The sequence below is a fragment of the Penaeus monodon genome, chromosome 38 (assembly GCF_015228065.2).
Source record: "Penaeus monodon isolate SGIC_2016 chromosome 38, NSTDA_Pmon_1, whole genome shotgun sequence".
Classification (NCBI taxonomy): domain Eukaryota; kingdom Metazoa; phylum Arthropoda; class Malacostraca; order Decapoda; family Penaeidae; genus Penaeus; species Penaeus monodon.
The window spans coordinates 18132510-18155009 of NC_051423.1; the positions used below are offsets into that span (position 1 = coordinate 18132510).

The 22500-nt window shown below is 42.8% G+C and overlaps 1 protein-coding gene across 5 annotated transcripts in view; it reads left to right on the forward strand.

The window, feature by feature from the left end:
- The window catches only part of LOC119596825 (1-phosphatidylinositol 4,5-bisphosphate phosphodiesterase epsilon-1-like), a 59291-nt gene that overhangs the window by 18807 nt on the left and 17984 nt on the right, over positions 1–22500 (forward strand). For 4 of the 5 annotated variants that reach the window (XM_037946159.1, XM_037946161.1, XM_037946160.1 and 1 more), the window contains exons 3-7: positions 8321–8470; positions 9282–9401; positions 18018–18207; positions 19260–19507; positions 21981–22126. In XM_037946159.1, coding sequence (XP_037802087.1) covers positions 8321–8470; positions 9282–9401; positions 18018–18207; positions 19260–19507; positions 21981–22126 — 854 coding nt within the window. The remainder of the gene's footprint in view (positions 1–8320; positions 8471–9281; positions 9402–18017; positions 18208–19259; positions 19508–21980; positions 22127–22500) is intronic. The other variant, XM_037946164.1, reaches the window with a different exon arrangement.

Sequence of the window (22500 nt, forward strand, 5' to 3'; positions counted from 1 at the left end):
GCATGAATGACAGTCTTAAGGACCGAGAGAATATATGTTACGAGTTGATCCTGCACACGTAACTTTTGCCACTTGTCCGAATCCTTTGTCTGCTTATTGTTAGTGACCCCGAAGGAGAAGAAGGCGAAGAAGAAGAAAAAAATTGCCTTTGGCTGTAAAGTGAGCGAAGGTTGAAGATCGTACAGAACATACCAGTAATTCTTTAATTGTAAGAAAGAAAAAAAACACACGAAGAGAAATAATAAAATGGATTGATATTGTAGTGAAAGGGAAGAGAGAGAGAAAAAAAAAAAGAATAACGAAAGGTTTATATATTAAGTATTACTCGGAGAATTCGTGGCCCGTTTATAATCATTCTCAGTTTTCGAGGCTGTGAAGTGCCCTCCTCTGTCTCACTCTCGTGCTGACGGGAAACTGCATAGAGGGTCACCCTTTCCCCGAGGACTTGCAATGCATAGGGCGGAGCACAGATAAGTAGGAAGTGCTGTTCTTGGTGGCCTCGGAGGGAGAGTGTGTGGGGGAGGAGAGGGAGAGGGAGAGAGAGAGAGGGAGAGAGAGAGAGAGAGAGAGAGAGAGAGAGGGAGAGAGAGAGAGGGAGAGAGAGAGAGAAGGAGAGAGAGAGAGAGGGAGAGAGAGAGAGAGAGAGAGAGAGAAGAGACGAGAGGAAGAGAGAGAGAGAGATAAATATATATAAGTATATAGAAGAGAGATAGAAAAATAGAGAGAGAGAGAGAGAAGAGAGAGAGAGAGAGAGAGAGAAGAGAGAGTGAGATTGAGTGAGTGAGTGATTGAGTGAGTGAGAGAAAAAAAAGAGAGAGAGAGAGAGAAAGAGAAAAGAGAGAGAGAGAAAGAGAAAGGAGAGAGAGAAAGAGAAAGAAGAGAAGAAAAGAGAGAGAAGAAGAGAGAGAGAAGAAGAAGAGAAGAAAGACAGGAAGGGGGAGCAAAAGAGAGCGAGAATGAGCGGGGTGAGCAGACAGCCTGAGAATGTAGAGCACGAGCGTGGCAGTTGATCCCGTGGAGTGTCCCCGTGGTGAACCAGTGAGGGTATTTGGTATACTATTTAATGTCCCCCGTTTTTTATATCTTAAAGGTTGATATTCAGTTGCTCGTGTGAAATCGATGAGCTGTTATCAATAATCCGTAAAAAAAAAAAAAATCATGATAGGTCTTGTCATTTTTTCAGTTCGTCGTTACAGATGTAGAAGGAAAATGTAAAGATGAGAATGAATATCTTGACAGCGCTGTTTATATTCGTTGTTATCGTTTTCGTTCGTTTTCGTGTGTTGTTTTCATTTTTGAATTTGAGTCGCAGTTATCATAGAAAACTATGATGTTAAAAAAAAAAAAAGTTTTCTCCCGTCTCCCTCTCTCTTCCTCCAATCTCGTCCGGACGATGGAGTAGATAGAAGAAAATAAGTAAGCATACGAAAAACAAAAAGATAAAAGAAACAGAAAAAAAGGGAGAAGAAAGGAAGACAGAACAAAAATAACAAGGAGGAGAAGAAATTTTAGAATGCGTAAGGGTGTAAGGGTGCAAGTCTCAGAGAAATCCGGTTTCGGGGAAGTGGCCGATCTGAACTCAGCTAGTTAAGTCGGGGATTCATTGGGCTTCTTGCGTCCGGAGTTAAGTCGGGGATCCTCTTGCCTTTTCCGTCGGGAGTTAAGTCGGGGATCCTCTTGCCTTTTACGTCCGGAGTTAAATCGGGGGTCCACTTGCCTTTTCCGGTGTTAAGTCGGGGGTCCACTTGCCTTTTCCGGTGTTAAGTCGGGGATCCACTCGCCTTTTCCGTCGGGGGTCCACTTGCCTTTTCCGGAGTTAAGTCGGGGGTCCTCTTGCCTTTTACGTCCAGAGTTAAGTCGGGGATTCATTGGGCTTCTTGTGTCCGGTGTTAAGTCGGGGGTCCACTCGCCTTTTCCGTCGGGGGTCCACTTGCCTTTTCCGGAGTTAAGTCGGGGATCCACTCGCCTTTTCCGTCGGGAGTTAAGTCGGGGATCCACTCGCCTTTTCCGTCCGGAGTTAAGTCGGGGGTCCATTGGGCTTCTTCCGTTCAGAGATAAGTCGGGGATCCACTCGCCTTTTCCGTCGGGAGTTAAGTCGGGATCCAACTTGCCTTGTCCGTGAAGTCGGGGTTCCTCTTACTTTTTTTTCGGTCGGGGATAAATTATGGGAGCGCTGTCGGGGAGAGCCAGAGGCGGTTTCACGGAAGATCTATGACCGTTTTTTGTGAATTTGTGTACGATTTGTCCCGTTGCCACAGCTCGAAACTCGTGCTGTTTATAAGTGCAGACATTTGTATCGTTTAATGATCTTATCTTGGTTATATGTTTTAATGATTTGGTAAGGTAGATATTGCAGTAAATCTTGCTATATTGTGATGGTAATGTTACGCATTTAGTGAATGTAAATGCGACGTGGCATCTATGCGTTTGTTGTCGTGCATCAGCTGTAAAGGCGATATTTTTTTTCAGTAAAATATAGATATGTAGGAGAGAGCTCAAATAATGTTTGGCAATAAATCAAAAGGAGCCTCCAAGCTTTTATTATTTCCAATGCGGAATAATCTTCGATATAGGGGAAAAAAAACACAAGGCCATATTAAAGACAGCATATAAAATATCCGTTAAAATGTAGGAAACAGATAAATCAGCGTTTGACAATAAATCAAATGAGATTTTCAAGTTTTTCATATATTCGATGCAGCAGTATCTTCAAATTTGTGTAAATCTGCAATATATATATTTTTCAAAGGCAGTGAAACACTTCCACGCCTGTTTTTCAAAATTTTCGCCCGAGTCGGAGACAGAAAAATGGCCGCCAAAAACATTTTCGTGGCGGGAGTTAGAGACAAATTTGCAGAGTCAAAGATGGATGAAGATAACCACACATTAATCATGACAAGTAGACGCCGGAGGCCCATTTTTGATTTATTGCCGACCGTTATTTGATCCGTCTCTTTCATAGCCACAGCAATTTTCTGTTGGAAAATACGAATGGCGCCGCGTGGCCTCACGGCTGATAGAATGACAACATACCTATGGCCGACCAAATTGAATATTTAAATGGATCATATTATCATGATATACATACAAAAATTAGTTGCAATATGTGGTTTAACTTATTTCTACAACCGATCATGTTCATAAGAGTCTATAACGATAGGAATGTTTGTTATAATTAGCAGAGTGGCGAGTGAAATTGTGACTCTAATGGTTCTCGGGATCAAAGTTCTCTCTGGGAAGAAAAAAGACACAGGGGCGGACATCGTGCTCGGAATAAGTAAAAGGTTCAGTTGCGAAGCATGTGGCAAGGAGTCGTGGCAGTGGCAAGGGTGATGGGGAGTGAGTTTTATTATTATTATTATTATTATTATTTTATTGTTGTTATTATTATTAATGAGCAGTTAATAAAAATCCATTAATGAATATGATAGTTCTTGTCATTCTTGAGAGAGAGAGAGAGAGAGAGAGAGAAATAAACACAAACACATGCATACTGCAAACGAGAGTAAGATCTGCCTATGTGTATATATATATATATATATATATATATATATATATATATATATATTTATGTATATATGTATTTATATACACACATACATATCCATATACATTATTGTTATTATTGTTACTGTTATTTTTTTAAGCTTGGATTAGATGTGTGTGTGTGTGTGTGTGTGTGTGTGTGTGTGTGTGTGTGTGTGTGTGTGTGTGTGTGTGTGTGTTGTGCGTGTACGTGTGCCTGTGCGTATGTGTGTGTATCTGGATATATGTATGTATATATGTGAGTGCGACCGCGTCTGTGTTTGCATAGGTGCGTTTGTGTTTGCACAAGCAACAAGAAATTAATGATTAAACACATGTTGCTGCTGACAAGAACAATTTATTTTACTCGAGCACAAATATAGCTTGCACGAAACCCAGCAACATCAGCTGATTGATTTGCAACGTGAATTCGTCTTGCAAAAGATCTCAACCGATTTAGCTTAATGGAAAAGATAATATTCGTTCTTTTGTCATCTTTGTTTGTATTATTATTATTATTTTTTTATTTATTTTATTTATTTTTTTTTTTTTTTTTCAGTTCGTGAAATCCATTTTTTTTTCTCTCTCTCTCTCTTTTAGTAGAGAAATATATTCATTGTAGGTTATTCATTTTGTAAAATCCATAATTTTTTTTCTCTCTCTACGAAAAAAGAAAGAAATATATTTATCCGGTTTTATTCAGTTCGTAAAATTTATTCCCCCCCCCCCAAAAAAAAAAAAAAAAAAAAAAAAAAAAAAAAATATATTATATATATATATATATATATATATATATATATATATATATATATATATATATATTATTGCACACATAAAATCCTCTTTTTTTTTACTGTCTCTCCATAGAGAAATAAAAAAGACTAAAAGCCAGATAGTTGAAGAGAAAGAACATTGCCTTCGTACTCGAGTTTCAAGTTTGACTTCGTTTGGTTGCGAGTTCGAGCCGAGTGGTTCGTGATCGCTAAGGCAATACTTTATTTTTACTATTATTATTATTATTATTATTATTATTATTATTGTTTGTTCATTTGTTGTGTTATTTATTTCTTTTCCTTTTTTAAGGAAAGATGATTTATTACTGAAGCTTGTAACGGATGCGGCGTTAATTTTAAACTCTGTCTCGTTTCTCTCTCTCTCTCTCTCTCTCTCTCTCTCTCTCTCTCTCTCTCTCTCTCTCTCTCTCTCTCTCTCTCTCTCTCTCTCTCTCTCTCTCTCTCTCTCTCTCTCTCTCTCTCTCTCTCTCTTTTCGGTGTGTGTGTGTGTGTGTGTGTGTGTGTACACGTACGTACGTACGTACATATACATATGCACATATACATATAGGAATATACATACATATATACATGTACGCATATAAGCCTGTATATGTTTGTGTAGCTCTCTGTGTACGTACATGTCTATGTATGTATGTATCTCGCTATCGCCCTTTCTTGCCTCCAAGGTCGTACTGAGATGTGCTCTGGCGGCTCTGTGTCACTGCAGATCTTCCGTTTGCAGCGTGCGTGTGTGTTTACGTGTGTGTGTGTATGTGCGTTTGCGTTTGTGTGTAAGTGAATGTGTGTATTTGTATTTCACAACATCGGCGCGAAAAAATTATATGGATATTCGCGAGAGAGAAAGAAAATATATATATATGTATATAAATATAAATATATATATATATATATATATATATATATATATATATATATATATATATATATATATGTATGTGTGTGTGTGTGTGTGTGTGTGTGTGAATAGCGTAAAATTGGCGGTTAAACGAATCAGACGATTTTTTCCCCAAGATGTGAGCCGGCGCGAGTAAAATAAAATAAAGCTTGCTTCGAAGAAAATATTTGCAACACTTATCGTCGCAAAAAAAAAGAAAAGAAAAATAAATAAATAAATAAAATAATAATAATATAAATTAGAAAGTAAATATATATATAAGTAAAACAGGAATGAATCAACGAATAAGTAGGTGAAGCTTCGCCCAGAAGCATCGGCGCCGAAGCTCGCTCTCTCGCGGAAGCACAACCCCCCCCCCCTTGCCTCTTCCCCCTCCCCATTCCCCAAATTCCCCCTCCCCTTCCCCAATCACCCCTTCCCTGTCCTCTTTCCCCAATCACCCCTTCCCCACTTTCTTTCCTCATTCTCCAATCTCTCCTTCCCCACTCCCCCTCCCCATTCCCCTATCTTTCCTTCCCCATTCCCCAATCTCCCCTTCCCCACTCCCCCTCCCCATTCCCCAATCACCCCTTCTCTGTCCCCATCCCCCACCCTCTTCCTCCTTCCCGAGGGCGTGTTTTCTCCGCAGACAAATCGATAAGTTTCGCCAAAAGCTAAACTCCACATGATTCCCTCGTTAGATTCCGCGCCCTATTTCGCCTTCTGGGAGAGCCGAGGGGGGTTGGGGAGGGGAGGGGAGGGTGGGAGGGTAGGAGGGAAGGGAAGGGGAGGGGGGAAGAGGAGGAGGAGGAGGAGGAAAGAGGAGGGTAGGAGGGAAAGGGAGGGGAGGTGGGAGGAGGTGGAGGAAAGGGGAGGGTAGGAGGGAAGGGGGGAGGAGGAAGATGAGAGGAAAGGCCAAAAGGAAGGGGGTGGAAGGAGGAGGGGAGAAGGGAATGGAAATAAGGATGATGTTTCTCGGGGATTTTGACTTTTGATGTCTCACTCGCGGCGGAAGATCGGGGTTATTGACCGTCGCTTTGAGAGCTGTTCCTTCGAGAGAAAAAGGGCGCGAATTTTGTGTGTGGTGGGGGGGGGGGTCTGGAATATTTTGAGGTGAGGGAGAGAGAGGGAGGGGATGGAGGGAGAAGGAGAGAAAGAGGGAGGGGGAAGGGACGGGGGGAGAGAGAGAGAGAGAGAGAGAGAGAGAGGGGGGGGGGGAAGGAGAACGATTGAGAGGAGAGAGAGAGGAGGGAGGGGAGAGAGAAAGAACGATTGAGAGGAGGGAGAGAGATAGACAGACAGACAGACAGGCAAACTTACAGAGAACAAAACAGACAATCAGAAAAAAAAGACAGAAAGTGTCTCTGTGTATGCGTGTGTTTGGTCAGACAAGAATATTTTTTCGGCAAATGTAAAGCCGGCGGCAGCTGTTCGAAGCACTTAGTGAAAAGTTTCGAGCAAAGTCCGTAGATATTGGCCAAGGCTCAACGAAGTTTCGAGTTTCTAAAAAAAATTGTCGTCTGTTTTATGTATCATGTGACAAGTTTCTATCTCGGTTTTCATTCTTTTGCTAAACGTGTTGTGTTTTTGTTTTGTTTTTTCACATTTTGTTTCGATCCTGGACTCGAAGTTATCCCTTCCATTGGAGAAAATTCAAAACGTCACATCTGATACTTCACACAGAAATGGAGGGAAAATACTAACGTTATTTTACGTTGATCGGTATGAGGCTGTCTGTTCTTGTCAAAGAAATACGTACTATTTTGTTGTTTTTGACAAATAGAATTAGTTAGTTAGCCAGGTGCAGTCGCGTAAAAGGAGTCATGTGCCGCGAATGAAGCTTCGAAAACATCCTAACGAGAGAGATTTTTTGGCATAAATGGGAATCGAAGCATATTTTATAAGAATTTTAACTGTGGCTGTAAGTCCAAGCGGCTTCCCTCGATTTGCAAGGTTCATCTGTACCTGACATGAATAACGTAGATAAATAAATGAAATGGAATGTAATATTTTTTTAAAAATAAGTCAAGACACCGGAAACAAAATCCACAGAACAGTGTTGCCAATGTATGAACCCCCAAGGTCAATTCTCGGATTTACTATCACTTAATAATACCGGTATTGCCGCTATTAATTCTTGTTATTTTTTAACTGCTACTAATCCTAGTAGTAGTGCTACAGTAGCGATTATTAATAGCATTTAAATTATGTTATTATGATGATGGTAGCGTTGGCGATTATTGCCATGATTAGCATTATTGTTGTCGTGGTTGCCAGCGATTGCATAAGTAGTTTTAATAGTAATGGTAGTAATAGCATTGCCAATCTTGCCATTATTTGCCGTTATTGTTATCATCACCATTCATCTTCATAGCCATCGTTGTTTTTTTATTATGAGCATATGCATTATTTACGATGTAATGCCTCATAATGGAGAAAATTGGCTGCGTTGCTTTTTAAAACGGATATGATGTGAGAGGGGAGGGGGTGGAGGAGGGAGGAAGTGGGGAGGGGGTGAGAGACGAGGAAGAGAGAGAGAGAGGGGGTGAAGAGGAGAATAGAGAGAGGGAAGAGGGAGGGAGGGAAGGGAGAAAGTGAGGGGGAAGGGGAATATGGAAGGAGGGAAAGAGGGGAAAGAGTAAGAGTGAGAGGCGAAGGGGAGGGAGAGGGGGGAGAGGAAGAGGGAGGGGAGGAGGAAGGGGAAGAGGGAAGGAAGAGGGGAGAAGGGGAAGAGGGTGATTTCCTCGCTGTAATTGATGTCGAGACGAGAAACGTGAAATCCGCATGTTAGCCGGGAATCTCTTTACTTCAGGATTTGGTTGAATTTTTTTTTCTCTCTCTCTCTCTCTCTCTCTCTCTCTCTCTCTCTCTCTCTCTCTCTCTCTCTCTCTCTCTCTCTCTCTCTCTCTCTCTCTCTCTCTCTCTTTCACTCACTCTCAATCTCTCTCTGTCTCTCTCTCTCTCTCTCTCTCTCTCTCTCTTGTAATTCAACTGGATATCATATATGTTTTTATTTTTCAACTGTATTACGACCCTCCTTGTTAACACACGCCCCTCGTCCTTAAACATCCCTACAGTCGTCTCCTGCAGCTCTAACCTTCCTCCGTTTTCCTTCCTTCGTCAGGAGCAAAAGCGAAAGCTCTTCCACACGCCGCTCTATGACTCTGAGGTGGCGCTGAAGAAGCTCTACATCCAGACCGTGCGCCGCCTGCCTGCCTTCGCGTGCCACCTGCATCAGGTGAAGGAACTCCTGCGAGGGAAGACCAAGAAGAAGGTGAGCGTTCGGCTGTTGTTTGTGTTTTCTTCTGTTTTTTTTCCTACGTTTTTTTCTGGTCTTTTTCTGATTATTTTTTCTTGTTTTTTTATTTTGTTTTATTTTTTTTTCTTCTCCTCCTCTTCCTCCTCCTCTTCCTCCTCCCCTTCCTCCTCCTCTTTCTCCTTCTCCCTCCCCCTCCCCCTCCTGCAACCCCTCACCCCCTTATTTTTTTAATTTCTTTTTTCTTTTTTATTTCGTATTCTTTTCCTTTTATTTTATTTTCTTCTTCTTCTTCTTCTTCCTCTTCATCATCTTTTCTGTAGCTTCTTGTCCTCGTTTCAGCTTCAGAGGAAAATCTGTTTAGCTGTAGTTATTTTATTCCATTTTTATATATATAAACTTTTGCTATTTCTGATACGACAACCTCAGTGCTCAGCAGCGATCCTCGTCATCGCTGTCAAATGGCATCATAAAGACTGAATTTTGACTTTTGTGCTGCAGTTTATATTCTCTCTTTGTCATTCTCTCTATCTCTGTCTCTGTCTGTCTCTCTCTCTCTCTCTGTCTCTCTCTCTCTCTATCTCTGCCTCTCTCTCTCTTTCTCTGTTTCTCTCTCTCACTCTCAATCTCTCCTATAATATAAATTTTGACTTTTGTGCTACACATTTTTATTATCTCTCTCTCTCTCTGTTTCTCTCTCACTCTCAATCTCTCCTATAATATAAATTTTTGACTTTTGTGCTACACATTTTTATTATCTCTCTCTCTCTCTGTTTCTCCCATAATATGACCCTCTATGGACACCAACCTATGCCACCAATGTAACCAGGCCCTTGGGTATCCTGCACAGGCATCCCGTCTGCTGGGCATTGGTGCCAACACGATCGTGCTCCTCGACACCAAGACCAAGATTCTCGCCAAAGCACAACACACGCAGGATCTGATCCAGGTAAGGGGGAACTCCTTTTTTTTCTGTAAAGTTTCATTTGTGTGTTTTTTTTTAGGGGGGGGAGGGAGGATCTCTTTTTCTTAGGATCTGATCCAGGTAAGAGGGAAATTCCTTTTTTTTTCTTTTTTTTTTGGGGGGGGGGGGGGTATCTCGTTTTTTTCCGTTTTTCTCTAAAGTTTCATTCGATTTTTTTTACGCCAAAACACAGCACAGGCGGGATCTGATCCAGGCAAGGGAAACTTTCCTTCGGTTTTTGATGATTTTTTGTCGTTTCTTTCGTTTTTCTTTTTCGTTTTGTTTTCTTCTGTTTTAGCGTTTTCTTCGTTTTTTTATTGTTATTGTTTTCTCAGCAAAGCACAGCACAGGCAGAATCTGATCCAGGTAAGAAGGCCAATATATATATATATATATATATATATATTTATAATTTATTATTTTATATTTTTTTTTTTTTTTTTTTTTTTTTTTTTTTTTTGGGGGGGGGGGCGTTTCTCACGTTTTTTATCGTTTTCTCTTTCCCACTCCCTCCCTCCTTCCTTTTACTCCCTTTCCTTCTCCCTCTCTCCATCTCCTCCCTCCCTCTCTTCTCTCTCTCTCTCCATCTCCTCCCTCCCTCTCTTCTCTCTCTCTCTCCATCTCCTCCCTCCCTCCCTCCCTCCTCCCCTCCCTCCCCCCCCCCCATCTCCCTCCCTCCCCCTCCCTCCCACTCCACTTCTCAAAAAAAAAAAAAAAAAAAAAATCGCCATCACTATTCATAACACAGCGTCTCCCTTTTGCCCGGTTCTAAAAAATATATAATATAAATAAATAAATAAAAAGTAGATAAAAAAAAAAGCGTCTCCCACGCGAACCAAGCACGTAATGTCTCTCTCGTTAAGCGTAGTAAAAATATCCGTAGCAGATGGCTCTCTGGCGCCAGCTGATGGTCCCGGGCTGGCGTCACAACAGCGTCTGCCTCGGCGCCTCCAAGGGGTTGACTTGGTGGGGGTGTGGGGGGGGGGGTGGGGAAGGGAAGGGAAGGGAAGGGAAGGGGAGGGGAGGGGAGGGGAAGGGGAGGGGGGGTCGTTGTTGTTCTTTCCCCTCTCCCTCCCTCCTCCATTCCCTCCCTCTCCATTTCTTTTATTTATTTATTTGTTTGTTTGTTTTTTGTCTTGTTTCTTTTCTTTTTTCTCTTCTTTTCTTTCCCCCCCTCCCCCCACTCCTCTCTGTCTCGTTTTCACCCTCCCGTAATCCTTCCCCCCCCCAACCCCCACCCCACCCTCCACCCCATTCCCCCCTCCTTCCCCTTCCTTTCCCCCTTTTTCGTGTGGAAAGGATGAGTCGGCTGTTTTTTTGTTTTTTTTTTACTTAAGGATACTTAAGGTATCCTTAAGTAAGTCAGATACGAGTCTAACTTTGTGCTGGAACTTAGCTGTCCCCTTTTCCTCGCGCAACTCAAATATGGATCCGCAACTTGGTGTGTGGAACCTTTCCCCCTCCCCCCTTACGTAACTCAAGACAGGCATCTTTCTGAAGACGAAAGCAAGGGATTTAATGCACACGAAAGCTTGAAGAAAAGAGACCCTTTGATATATGGCGCGAATCACACTCGCAAAGGAGACCCCTTGGAAGGTAAAATTTGGCAAGATGATGAAGAGTCTTGTGGATCGGGGCTGCAATTGCCACGAAGCGGTATAAAGGCTCTCGTTAAGCGTCTCTCCAGCGGGAAGGGGGGGGAGGGGGGTTGTTACAAGCTGGCGATGGTGTAAAAAAAAAAGGGGGGGGGGGAGGGGGATGGAGAGTAACGAGGTAACCGTAGCTCGCTCTGCGCGGAATGAGTGGGAAAGAGAGGTCACTTGTTTGATGTTTTGGTGATGGTGGCTTGATCGTGAGATTTTCTTGAATTAGATTCTTTTTTTTCTTTTTCTTTTTTTTTGTCTACTCTTTTCTTTTCTGTCTGGGTGTCTGTGTTTGTGATTTTTTTTTGTCTGTGTGTCTTTCTTTTTTCAGTCTCTGGCTATCTTTTTCTCTATTCTTCCCTATTCCTCTCTGTCTCTCTGCTCTCCCCCTCCCTCCTCATCTCTCTCTTATTCTCTCTCTCTCTCTCTCTCTCTCTCTCTCTTCCTCTCCTCTCTCCCCCTCTCCTCCCTCCCTCCCTCCCTCTCCCTCTCCCTCTTTCCTTCCTTTCCCTCCCTCTCCCTCTCTCTCTCCGTTTCTCCCTCCCTCTATCTATCTATCTATCTCGCCAGCCACTGTCTCCATCGACGTAAAAATCTACACCATATTCCATCTAAGGTTTCGTCTTGTCAAGGGATAGTCGGCCAGGCTTGTAAACATCTTTCTTCCTCCTCAACCTCTTTCAGCGCTGAGGTTCCGGACGGGGTGAGAGTCTACGGTGAATGGGGGTGGAAGGGAGGAAGGAGAAGGAGAAGAAGGAGGAGAAGGAGAAGAAGGAGGAGCCAAGTGGAGGGAGGGAGAGAGATGTAAGGAGGAAGGGACTTGTGGCCATGTATGAAGGGGGACGAATCAGTAGATAGGGAGGAGGAGGAGGAGGGAGTAGAAGAAGAAGAAGAAGAAGAAGAAGAAGAGCCAGGATGAGGGATGGAAGGATGGAAGAAGGAGCTGGCAGCCGTACATGAGGAGGAGGAGGAGTACAACAACAACCAGGAGAAGGAGAAGAAGAAAAAGAAGAAGGAGGAGGAGGAGGAAGAGGAAGAAGGAGGAGGAGGTGAAGAGGAGGAGGAGGAGGAGTTGTACAGCAGAAGGACACGTGTGCGTTGCGTTGTATTGATCCCTTGAAGGAGTGATCCCCTCACGCTGAGGGCCGCTGCCTCATTAACACCGCCGTTAAACTGTCCCCTACCTTCATGTTGCCCCCCCTCCCCCCCTGGCACTGTACGGCCGCCCTCCGCGCCGCAGTGCCCGCCCGGCCAGACCCGGCGCGGCCCCTCGCTCGCTCTCGCTCTCTCGATTTCGATCTGTCTCATTCTTTCTCTCTCTTGATGTCGGGCTGCTTCTCCTTTCTCTTCTCTCTTTCTCTTTCTCTTTCTCTTTCTCTTTCTCTCTCTCTCTCTCTTTCTCTCTCTCTTTCTCTTTCTCTCGACATGTCTCTGTTTTTCTCTCAACTTCAATTTGTCTCTCTTTCTCTCTCTCTCTCTATCTCCCTTTCTTTCTCTCAAAATATCTGTGTTTTTCTCTCAATTTCGATCTGTCTCTCTCTTTCTCTCTCTCGATTTCGGCCTCTCCCTCCTCTTTCCCTCCCTCCCTCCTCCTCCTCCTCTCCCTCCCCTCCCTTCCCTCCTTCCCTCCTCTCCTCCTTTCTCTCCCTCCCTCCCTGCCTCTCTTCTTTCCCTCCTCTCCTCCCTCCTCCCTCTCTTCTTCCCCCCTCCCTCGCTCCCTCCCTTGCTTCTTCCCCTCCTCCTTCCCTCCCTCCCTCCCTCCTCCTTCCCTCCCTTCCTCCCTCCTCCCTCCCTCCCTCCCTCCCATCCACCACACACTCTCCTCTCCACAGGAACCACCTGTTACACCTCCTATACATTCATTACCACGTCACCCCCTTTAACAGGACAACCCCATTAGTGTGAAACTCATGGAAACGAAAGCATGTTTATTGTCATTTATGTTAGCGCATTACAGCACCGCAGCGCAGTACTGTAATGCGGTTATACAGTGATTTGAGACAGTACTTTGTTGTCAGAGTTAGGAGTTCTGTGTTTTCCATGGTGTGAGACTTCCGTGCGGTCAGCAGAAAAGTGAGAGAGAGAGAGAGGAGAGAGAGAGAGAGAGAGAGAGAGAGAGAGAGAGAGAGAGAGAGAGAGAGAAGAGAGAGAGAAGAGAGAGATAGAGAGAGAGAGAGAGTAGAGGGAAAGTGAGAATGAGTGTAAGAGAAAGAGAGAATAAAAAGAGATTGTATGTGTGAGTATAAGAGAGAGAGAAAGAAAAAGAGCAATAGAAAGTGAGAAAATGGCGATTTCTCTCTCCCTCTCCCTCTCCCTCTCCCTCTCCCTCTCCCTCTCCCTTCCTTTCCTTTCTTTTTCTTCTTCTCCATCACCGGTAGAAATACACTTCTAAAGAACTTGCTGTAACTTGCCCGTGCCATTTTAACCCTCCCGTATTTATTTAAGTCTTCCTTTCAGATCCCATTTCGTATAACGCCTCTTTGTTATATCGACCCCCTCCGCTTACGATTCGCGCACACCGGGTTTATTTGGCGCTTAGTGTAGGGGTCCAGAGACACGAGCACCGTCAGTGATGGACAGTAGTCAGAATTAGTCATGAGAAAAACGAAAATATTTGTTTTGTTTTTGTGTATAGTCATTTTCCGCAACTCGGTTGTCAGGCCAGGGAGATTTTTTCTTTCTTTCTTTCTTTCTGATCATTCGCTATCGAGAGAACTGCGGTGTTGCCTCGTTGGTATTACGTCCTCCTCCTATTTCTCTTCCTCCTTCTCTTCTTCTTCTTCCTCCTCCCCTCCTCCTTCTCTTCTCTCTTCCTCTCTCTCCTCCTCTCTCTCTTCCTCCTCCTCCCCCTCCTCTCCTCCTTCTCCTCCTCCTCTTTTCTTCTCCTCCTCTCCCTCTCCTCCCCTCTCCTCCTTCCTCCTCCTCCTCCTCCTCCTCCTCCTCCTCTCCTCCTCCTTTCCTCCTCCTCCTCCTCCTCCTCCTCCTCCTCCTCCTCCTCCTCCTCCTCCCTCCTCCCCCCCCCTCTCCACCTCGTCATATATCTTTTTATATTCCCGACCTCCAAGGACTTCGCATAATCCGTGCAACATTCTGCAAGATTCCGTGCAACTGGGCGCGAGAGAGTAAGCGTTCGGTCAGCAATCTCTCGCGTGGCAACTCTTATCGGCCCGAAGCTCTTGACTTCCAACTTAAATACGAAGAAAAGAGAGTAAAATAACCGTGACGGGCAAGAATAGAGACAAAGACCCTTACATAAGAATCTGCCCTCTTTGCGCCCTTGAAAAATCGCGGCCCGCGGTCTCTTTAACGCTTGCTCTCTTGCGCAAGAGTAAAAAAAAAAGAATATGAAAAGAAGAAGAAGAAGAAGTAGTAGTATGTTGTTACCTCAAGAAGAAGAAGAAGAAGGAGAAGGAGAAGGAGAAGGAGAAGGAGAAGGAAAAGAAGAGGAAGAGGAAGAAGAAGCAGCATATTGTTACCTCATGGTGTCCGCCATTTTTCCCCCCGAGTATTTAGTTCTCTGATTTGGCTTTCATTGATTTGCGTTTACTTTCTCTCCGCGAAGAAAGGATCAGAATTTTTTTTTTCTGTCTTTTATTTTTTCTTTCGTTTTTTGTTTCTTTTCTTTCTTTCTTTCTTTGGAGGTAATCATTCGTTGTGGTTTAGATTAATTATCATCATCAATTGTCAGTCATCACCTACCCTGTCAACCTCAGTCACCAGTAATCACTTACCTGTCAAACTCAGTCCTCACATACCTTTCAACCTCAATCAGTCATCACTTCCTGTCAACCTCAGTCATCACCTCCCTGTCAGTCATCAGTCATCACCTCCCTGTCAGTCATCAGTCATCACCTCCCTGTCAGTCATCAGTCATCACCTCCCTGTCAGTCATCAGTCATCACCTCCCTGTCAGTCATCAGTCATCACCTACCTGTCAGTGACATACCGTTACTAAAAACACGAAAGACCATCGGCTCGATACTGTGTGGTGTGAAAAAATTATAAAAATATTTAATGATTCACAAGTCTTCAACTGTGCATAAAAGATCTACTTGTAAAAATAGGGATTAGAATAAGTTAGAATATAATGAAATAAATAAACAAATTGTGAATGAACTAAAGGTTAGGTCAATGCATTCGAGAGGCGTTTTTTTTTTTTTTTTTTTTTTTTTTTTTTGTTGTGTGTGTGTGTGTTGTGTTGTGTGTTGTGGTGTGTGTGTGTGGTGTGTGTGTGTGTGTGTGTGTGTTGTTGTGTGTAGTGTATAAATCAAGATGACGAACAACGAAAAATCATCTGTTGGTCCTTGTGTGTTTAGGGGGGGTGGGAGGGGGGGAGGGGGTTAAAAAAAAGTATTTTAGTTACAAAAAGACCGTTGGATGATTAAGTGAAATATAAATTCGTAAGACTTTCGGTTTGAATTGTGATGGCAAGGACGATTTCTCTTTTTTGGTTGAAATTTAAACTAGGCATTCTCACGAAACGGGAAAAAAGAAACAATAGCTTTCTCTCTCTCTCTCTCTCTCTCTCTCTCTCTCTCTCTCTCTCTCTCTCTCTTCTCTCTCTCTCTCTCTCTCTCTCTCTTCTCTTTCTCTTCTCCTCCTCATTCTCTTCTTCCCCTTCTCTCTCTCCCTCTTCCAAAAAAAAAAAAAAAAAAAAAAAAAAATCTATCTCTACCACTCACATACCATCCACATCACTCTAACTCCTCTTCTCTTGCTTTGTCTCTCTTACCTCTCTTCCTCTCCTCTTCCCTCTCTCTCCCTCTACTATAATATAAATTCTCTAATTTAATCTCGGCTTGAATTACTTAACCAATGCCAATCATCCTTTAACCTTACTTTAGACTAAACACTCTCATAACAAAAAAAAAAAAAACAAAAAAAAAAAAAAAAAAAGAAAAAATTACGGAAAACAGACTTATGAATAAATATATAATAAAAAATATAAAAAAAAAGCTAATAATAAAATAAAGTATACGAAAAAAGCTTAAATAAAACATAGTAATACAAATGGAAATCAGCTTATGCATTACTAACTAACTACTCTCTTCCGACTCTGTCCTCTTCATCTAGCAGCTATAAATGAATAAATAGATGAAATTTTAAAAATATGGAAATCCGGGCTAAATGCAAAAAAACAAAAGATGCGTCAAACGGGACCTATAGATAGATACATAAATTAGATAAAAAAAATATATATACGGAAAACAGGACACAGAAACAAATGGATAAAAGAGAATTACGGAAAACAGAGCTTATGAATAAATATAAATAAAGAAATATACGAAAAAACAGGGCTCGTGAATGAATAAAATAAAGGTTATACGGAAAAAACAGGGCTTAAATAAATAAATAGAAATAAAGCAAAATGCGATAAAACAAGGCTTATGCATAAATAGAAATAAAGCAAAAATGCGGAAAACAGGGCTAATGCATAAATTAAAATAGCAAAATGCGGAAAACAGGGCTTCGAAACGATCCGACCGATTGCCTCGAGCAGCTGAGGCCTTGAGCGCGCATCCCTTAGTCGTAACGGGAGCGGAGTGCGAATAAGAGACGCTATTCGCACCTCGTTATTCTTTGGGATGGGGGGTGGGGGTGGGGGTAGGGAGTTAAGGGGGTTGTGGGCAGTGCCGTGGTTGGTTGTTGAATTTGGGAGGAGTGTTGGTTGGTAGGTTGGAGTAGGTTGGGGTTTGGAGGTTGGTTAAGTAGGGGTTGGTGTAGTGGAAGGTAGCGGGGTTTACACACGCACAACATGCACGCCACCGGGATACACACACACACACCACACCACCACACACACACACACGCACACACACACACACACACACACCACACACCCGTAATACACTCACCGCATTCAGCATATCACTTAGCGACACACAAACTATGACACAACCAACACACGCACGATAATACATAATCAAACACATAAAATACCATGTAGACACACAACACAACACAAAAACAACTGCACACGCATCACAACGTTTACACCACACTTGCAAACAACACTACACAACACACGACACGTCGACAGGCAGACACACACACCTATCAAGCCTATACATCTAACACACAAATAACACAAAAAAAACAACATACACAAATAAAATCAATCACACAATAACAGTAAATACAGTGATATCTAAATGGCACGATTATCGATGGAATCCTAGTTCGGTTTGATGACCAACGTTTTTTAGAAGTACGGATTCGACATTGAAACATAGGATACAAATTATTAAAATTCCCGTAAATCTAATTATGAAATTAAAAACAAATTCGCGGTTAACTGTTATTTTAAAATTATTCTCTCAACATTCTTGATTTGCAAGATCTAATTCACTAAAAGTATGTTCGTATACGTATGAACTAAGGATGTTATGTAAAAAAAAAAAAAAAAAAAAAAAAAAAAAAAAAAAAAAAAAAAACTTCTTGACAGCGATTCGAACGTTTTCTCTACAGCTTGAATATACGAACATCGTTTTAGTAAAACGCAAGTCGAGGGCAGAGTAAAATCTTCTAGTATGAGCTTATAGAGTTTGTAAAATAAATAAATAAATAAATAATGATAAAATAATAATAATAATAATAATGATAAATAAATAAAGCTAAAATGGCACGATTAAATACGATGGAATCACTAGTTCCGGTTTGATTACCAACCGTTTTTTTCTAGAGAAGTCAACGGAATTTTGTCAAAATCAGATGAAATCACTATGGTATCAGAACCACGGTTCCCCGGTATCTTAGTAGGCTTAAAACAAACAAGACAAGATTCGAAACCCGGTTTGAGGAGCTTCAACTGACCCCAAACTGAACCTTTTTCCTTCGTCGACGAGTCTTGATTTCAGCGTCCGTCACCTGTAGTACATGTTTGGATAATCATATTTCCAGCGCAATTGAATCTTTTTTTTTTTTTATTTCAACTGACGTTCCTCCGTTCCTCCCGCAGTGGCGAACGGGCGGCGGGCGTTCCCATGACCGCCTGGTGCTGGAGTTCCGCGGAACGAAATGGACCTTCAGCGTCGGTTCCAGCACGAGTCTCACCGACTTGGGCCGCGCCCTCTGGGCCATCTTGCAGAGTGAGGACCCGCTCCAGATCACGGGGCCACAGCAGGGCCACGCCGTCACGCACAGAGGAGGTGAGTACACGTGTGTGTGTTCTTGTTGGTAAGAAAACTTTGCTTTGCTCTTTTTTTCACTCTTTTTTGTGAAGAGGGAAGGGAGTGAAAGTTCTTTGGCCAAAGTGCATAGGATGGTTGAGTTCCATAAGCCAGATGGGGTAGTTTTTTTTATTATGGAAATGGTTTAGCCACAAGGCGTGGGGGAAGTAAGTTCTTTGGCCAGACTGCACAGGAGAGTTCAGTTCCTTGGCCACGACGCATAGGAGGGAGGGAAGAAGGTTCCGCGGCCACATAGCACACGGGAGGGAAGGTTTCGTGGCCACATAGCGCACGGGAGGGAAGTCCGTGGCCACATAGCGCACGGGAGGGAGGTTCGTGGCCACATAGCGCACGGGAGTTAGGTTCGTGGCCACATAGCGCACGGGAGTTAGGTTCGTGGCCACATAGCGCACGGGAGGGAGGTCCGGGGCCACATAGCGCACGGGAGGGAGGTCCCTGGCCACATAGCGCACGGGAGGGAGGTTCGTGGCCACATAGCGCACGGGAGGGAGGTCCGTGGCCACATGCGCACGGGAGGGAGGTTCGTGGCCACATAGCGCACGGGAGAGAGGTCCGTGGCCACACAGCGCACGGGAGGGAGGTCCGTGGCCACACAGCGCACGGGAGGGAGGTCCGTGGCCACACAGCGCACGGGAGGGAGGTCCGTGGCCACATAGCGCACGGGAGGCAGGTCCGTGGCCACATAGCGCACGGGAGGCAGGTCCGTGGCCACACAGCGCACGGGAGGGAGGTCCGTGGCCACATAGCACACGCGAGGGAGGTCCGGCCGCGGCGCACCAAAGGAGAGAGGCCGAGCGCGCAGGCCGGAGGCGCTCCCATCCGCGGGCGTAGCCTGATCCGGAGTCTCAGCTTACGCGCCTCATTAAATAAACTCTCCTGTAAATGTTGAAGAAGTCCGTAAGGCAATCCATCCTCGCCATCGCCCTCTCGCTCGCCCTGGCCCTCGCACGCGCGCCGGATGCTCTCGATGTTCGTGAATGCAGTCTCCCTTCCCCTTCCCCCGCGTCCAGGTGAGCTGGTGCGCCGTGGAGCTTGCCTGGGGATGCTCTACTCCGCCGAGCTGGAGCGCCTGCAGAAGCTGCTCCATTTCCCCGAGGAGGTGGCGCTGCAGCTGACGGAGGTCGAGTACGAGCTGTACTACCGGGTGCCGCCCATCGCCTACGTGAGGCATGTCACCAGCGACCTGCGCCCGCGTCCTCATGCAGACAACCTGCCGGCGACGCCCTCCGTGGCCCACCTCACCAAGAGGTTCCAGGAGGTTAGTAGCAGTCTGCCCTCAGCCTGCCTCGCGCTCTCTGGGCGTGGGCCTTCGTGCTCCTACTTGTTGGGTTTATATTTTGTTATTTCTGTAAACAGGTGTTTCTTCTTATAGCTATTGCTTTATATATCCGATCCTTTATATATATATATATATATATATATATATATATATATATATATATATATATATATATATATATATATATATATATATATATATATGTATGTATGTATGTATGTATGTATATCTATATATAGCTCCCTATCTACCTATCTCTTTGTAATCGTATATACGTATTTCTTTAAATGTCTATTATATGGTAATTTCTTGATATAATTTCTTTGTGTATTTATCTCTCTATTTGCATATTTCTCTGTACATGTGTTTCTTTACATACTTAACTGTAGAATTCACTATTTTACAAATTTTTGCATTATTACCCATGGCGACTAGGAATCAACTCACTAGTATGTAACACCAATTCATTTTCGTTCTCAATCTCGCCAGCAGCTCAGTATTAACGATTAGGATTGCTTGACTTATTGACGCACAAAACAAAAATGTGAACTAAACCACGTTTTTTTTTTTTTTTTTTTTTTTTCCACTGAATTCAGAGAGAAATTCTGTCTATTTAGACATCTGCGTGGGTGTAGGGTGAAAAGAACAGCATATTTTACTGTACAAATACACAAATTTGTACAAAAGCACCTGTGCAATTATAGATTGTGCAATTTCATTATAGTTGCAAGGCCGAGAGGCTGGACTGAACCACAAATAAATGAGGTTTTCTTGAATGCTGGTCGATATATCAAGGCAGGAGCGATCGTAATGAAATATATATATATATATATATATATATATATATATATATATATATATATATATATATATATATATATATATATATATTATATAACACGCCGCGCAAGACCAGATCTAAGCAAAATACACGGATTAAATCATTAATATTAACTAATACGCGGATAGATACCTGTACACCACAGTATATATACACATCAGTCTTCCTTTCGACTAAAACTATTCAAACGAAGCCTAGAAGGGGGTCATTCTGTAGACTGTAGGTTGAAATGTTTGAGTCGAAAAAGAAGACTCGTTGGTTTATTGTAGCTAAAATCGGCGTTGTTTTTATGATTTTTATTTATTTTGTGATGTAGATGTAAATCCATTCCAATGTTATTTTTTTTAAAATGTGTTCAGAAACTTTTTTTTTTCTTCATTAAAGTATGTAAGCAAAAGTATCTTTTTTTTTTTTTTACTTGTGCGAGATTGCTATAAAACAGAAAAACGGAAGCGTCTAAATCTTTTAGATGTTTGTTCACTAACTAGAAAAGGTCAGGTAGATACCTTTTGATACAAAGATAAAAAGGAGATATTTAGAGTGACGCAATTTAAACTTTATAATAATAGATGACACAGTCTAAAATATCAGTAATAGGTCACTCAACAAAAAATACTACTTATATCATGCAATAAAAGAAAAAAAATAATTAATAGAAAAAAAAAATTATATATAATATATATATATATATATATATATATATATATATATATATATATATATATATATATATATATATATATATATATATATTATAGTAGAAGACCCAGTTTATATAACTTATAGACAGATAGATAAATAGATTTAGATATGCATATATATAAATATATAGATATGTAACAGACACCTCATTAAAAAAAGGATCCTATAAACAGAAGACGTGGTTAAAAATAGAATAAGCATTTAAAAGAAAGAAACGCTCGCAAAGGCCGTTAATGGCGGCGATCTTTTCCCGCCAAAAAGGAATGCTCGGAATTCTCAACAATCGGCGGCTCAAGTAAACACTAGTTTATCCTTACGTCATTTCTTTTCCTTTTTTCTTTTTTTTTATTATGAAATCACTTCCCATATAATCTGAGGCGAGATTTTTTTTTTTTTTTTCAGTGTTGATTAGCTTTCGGCATTTTTTTTTTTTCTCTGTTTTGTTTCCCCTTTTTATCTTTTATTTTTATTTTTTTTTTTTCTATTCATGCTTTTCTTCTTCTTCTCGTTCGTCTTTTTTAAATGAGCTTTCATTGTTTTTAATATTTTTATTATTATTTTATTGAGAGAATCACCTTATTCGTTATTTCTTAGTTTCGTTCATTTCTTAATTCCTTTTTTCCCTCCGTCCTTCCTCATGGCCGTTCTCCCTTCCACTCCATCCCTCCTGCCTTTCCTCCCTTCCCTCCTTCCCTCCCTCCTCCCTCACTCCCTCCCCTCTCCCTCTTCGTCTCACTCCCTCCCTCCCTCCTTCCCCCCTCCCCCTCCTCCTTCGTCTTCCTCCCTCCCTCCCCCTCCTCCTTCGTCTTCCTCCCCCCCTCCCCCTCCTCCTTCGTCTTCCTCCCCCCCTCCTTCCTCCCCCTCCTCCTTCGCCCCCCCCCCACGCCTCTCACGCCTCGTGCCCCGCAGGTGTCGTCCTGGATAACGCACGTGATCGTGTCGCAGCCCACGCACGAGGACAGGAAGGCCGTGCTGTCCTGCATCCTGCGCGTGGCCCTCGCCTGCTGGAACATGGCCAACTTCAACGGGGCCATGGAGATCCTCACGGGGCTCAAGTAAGGACGCGGGCCATGGGGCCAACGCCGAACTCATGCATGCACCCATACGCACACGGACACGGACACGCAACGTATACGCACATGAGTACGCATACGTGCGTGTGCACACACACGCGCACACACGCAAACACACACACACACACACACACACACACACACACACACACACACACACACACACACACACACACACACACACACACACGCAAATACTTGCACAAAATGAAATACATGTTTATGAAAAATACATTTATACATTTATACGCTTATTTTACGCTTTTCGAGTGAATTCCAAAGATTGTGAATGATTAAAGAAAAATTAACTATTTTATTGTTTTTTTTCATTTCTTTTGTAATCATCAATGTTTGTT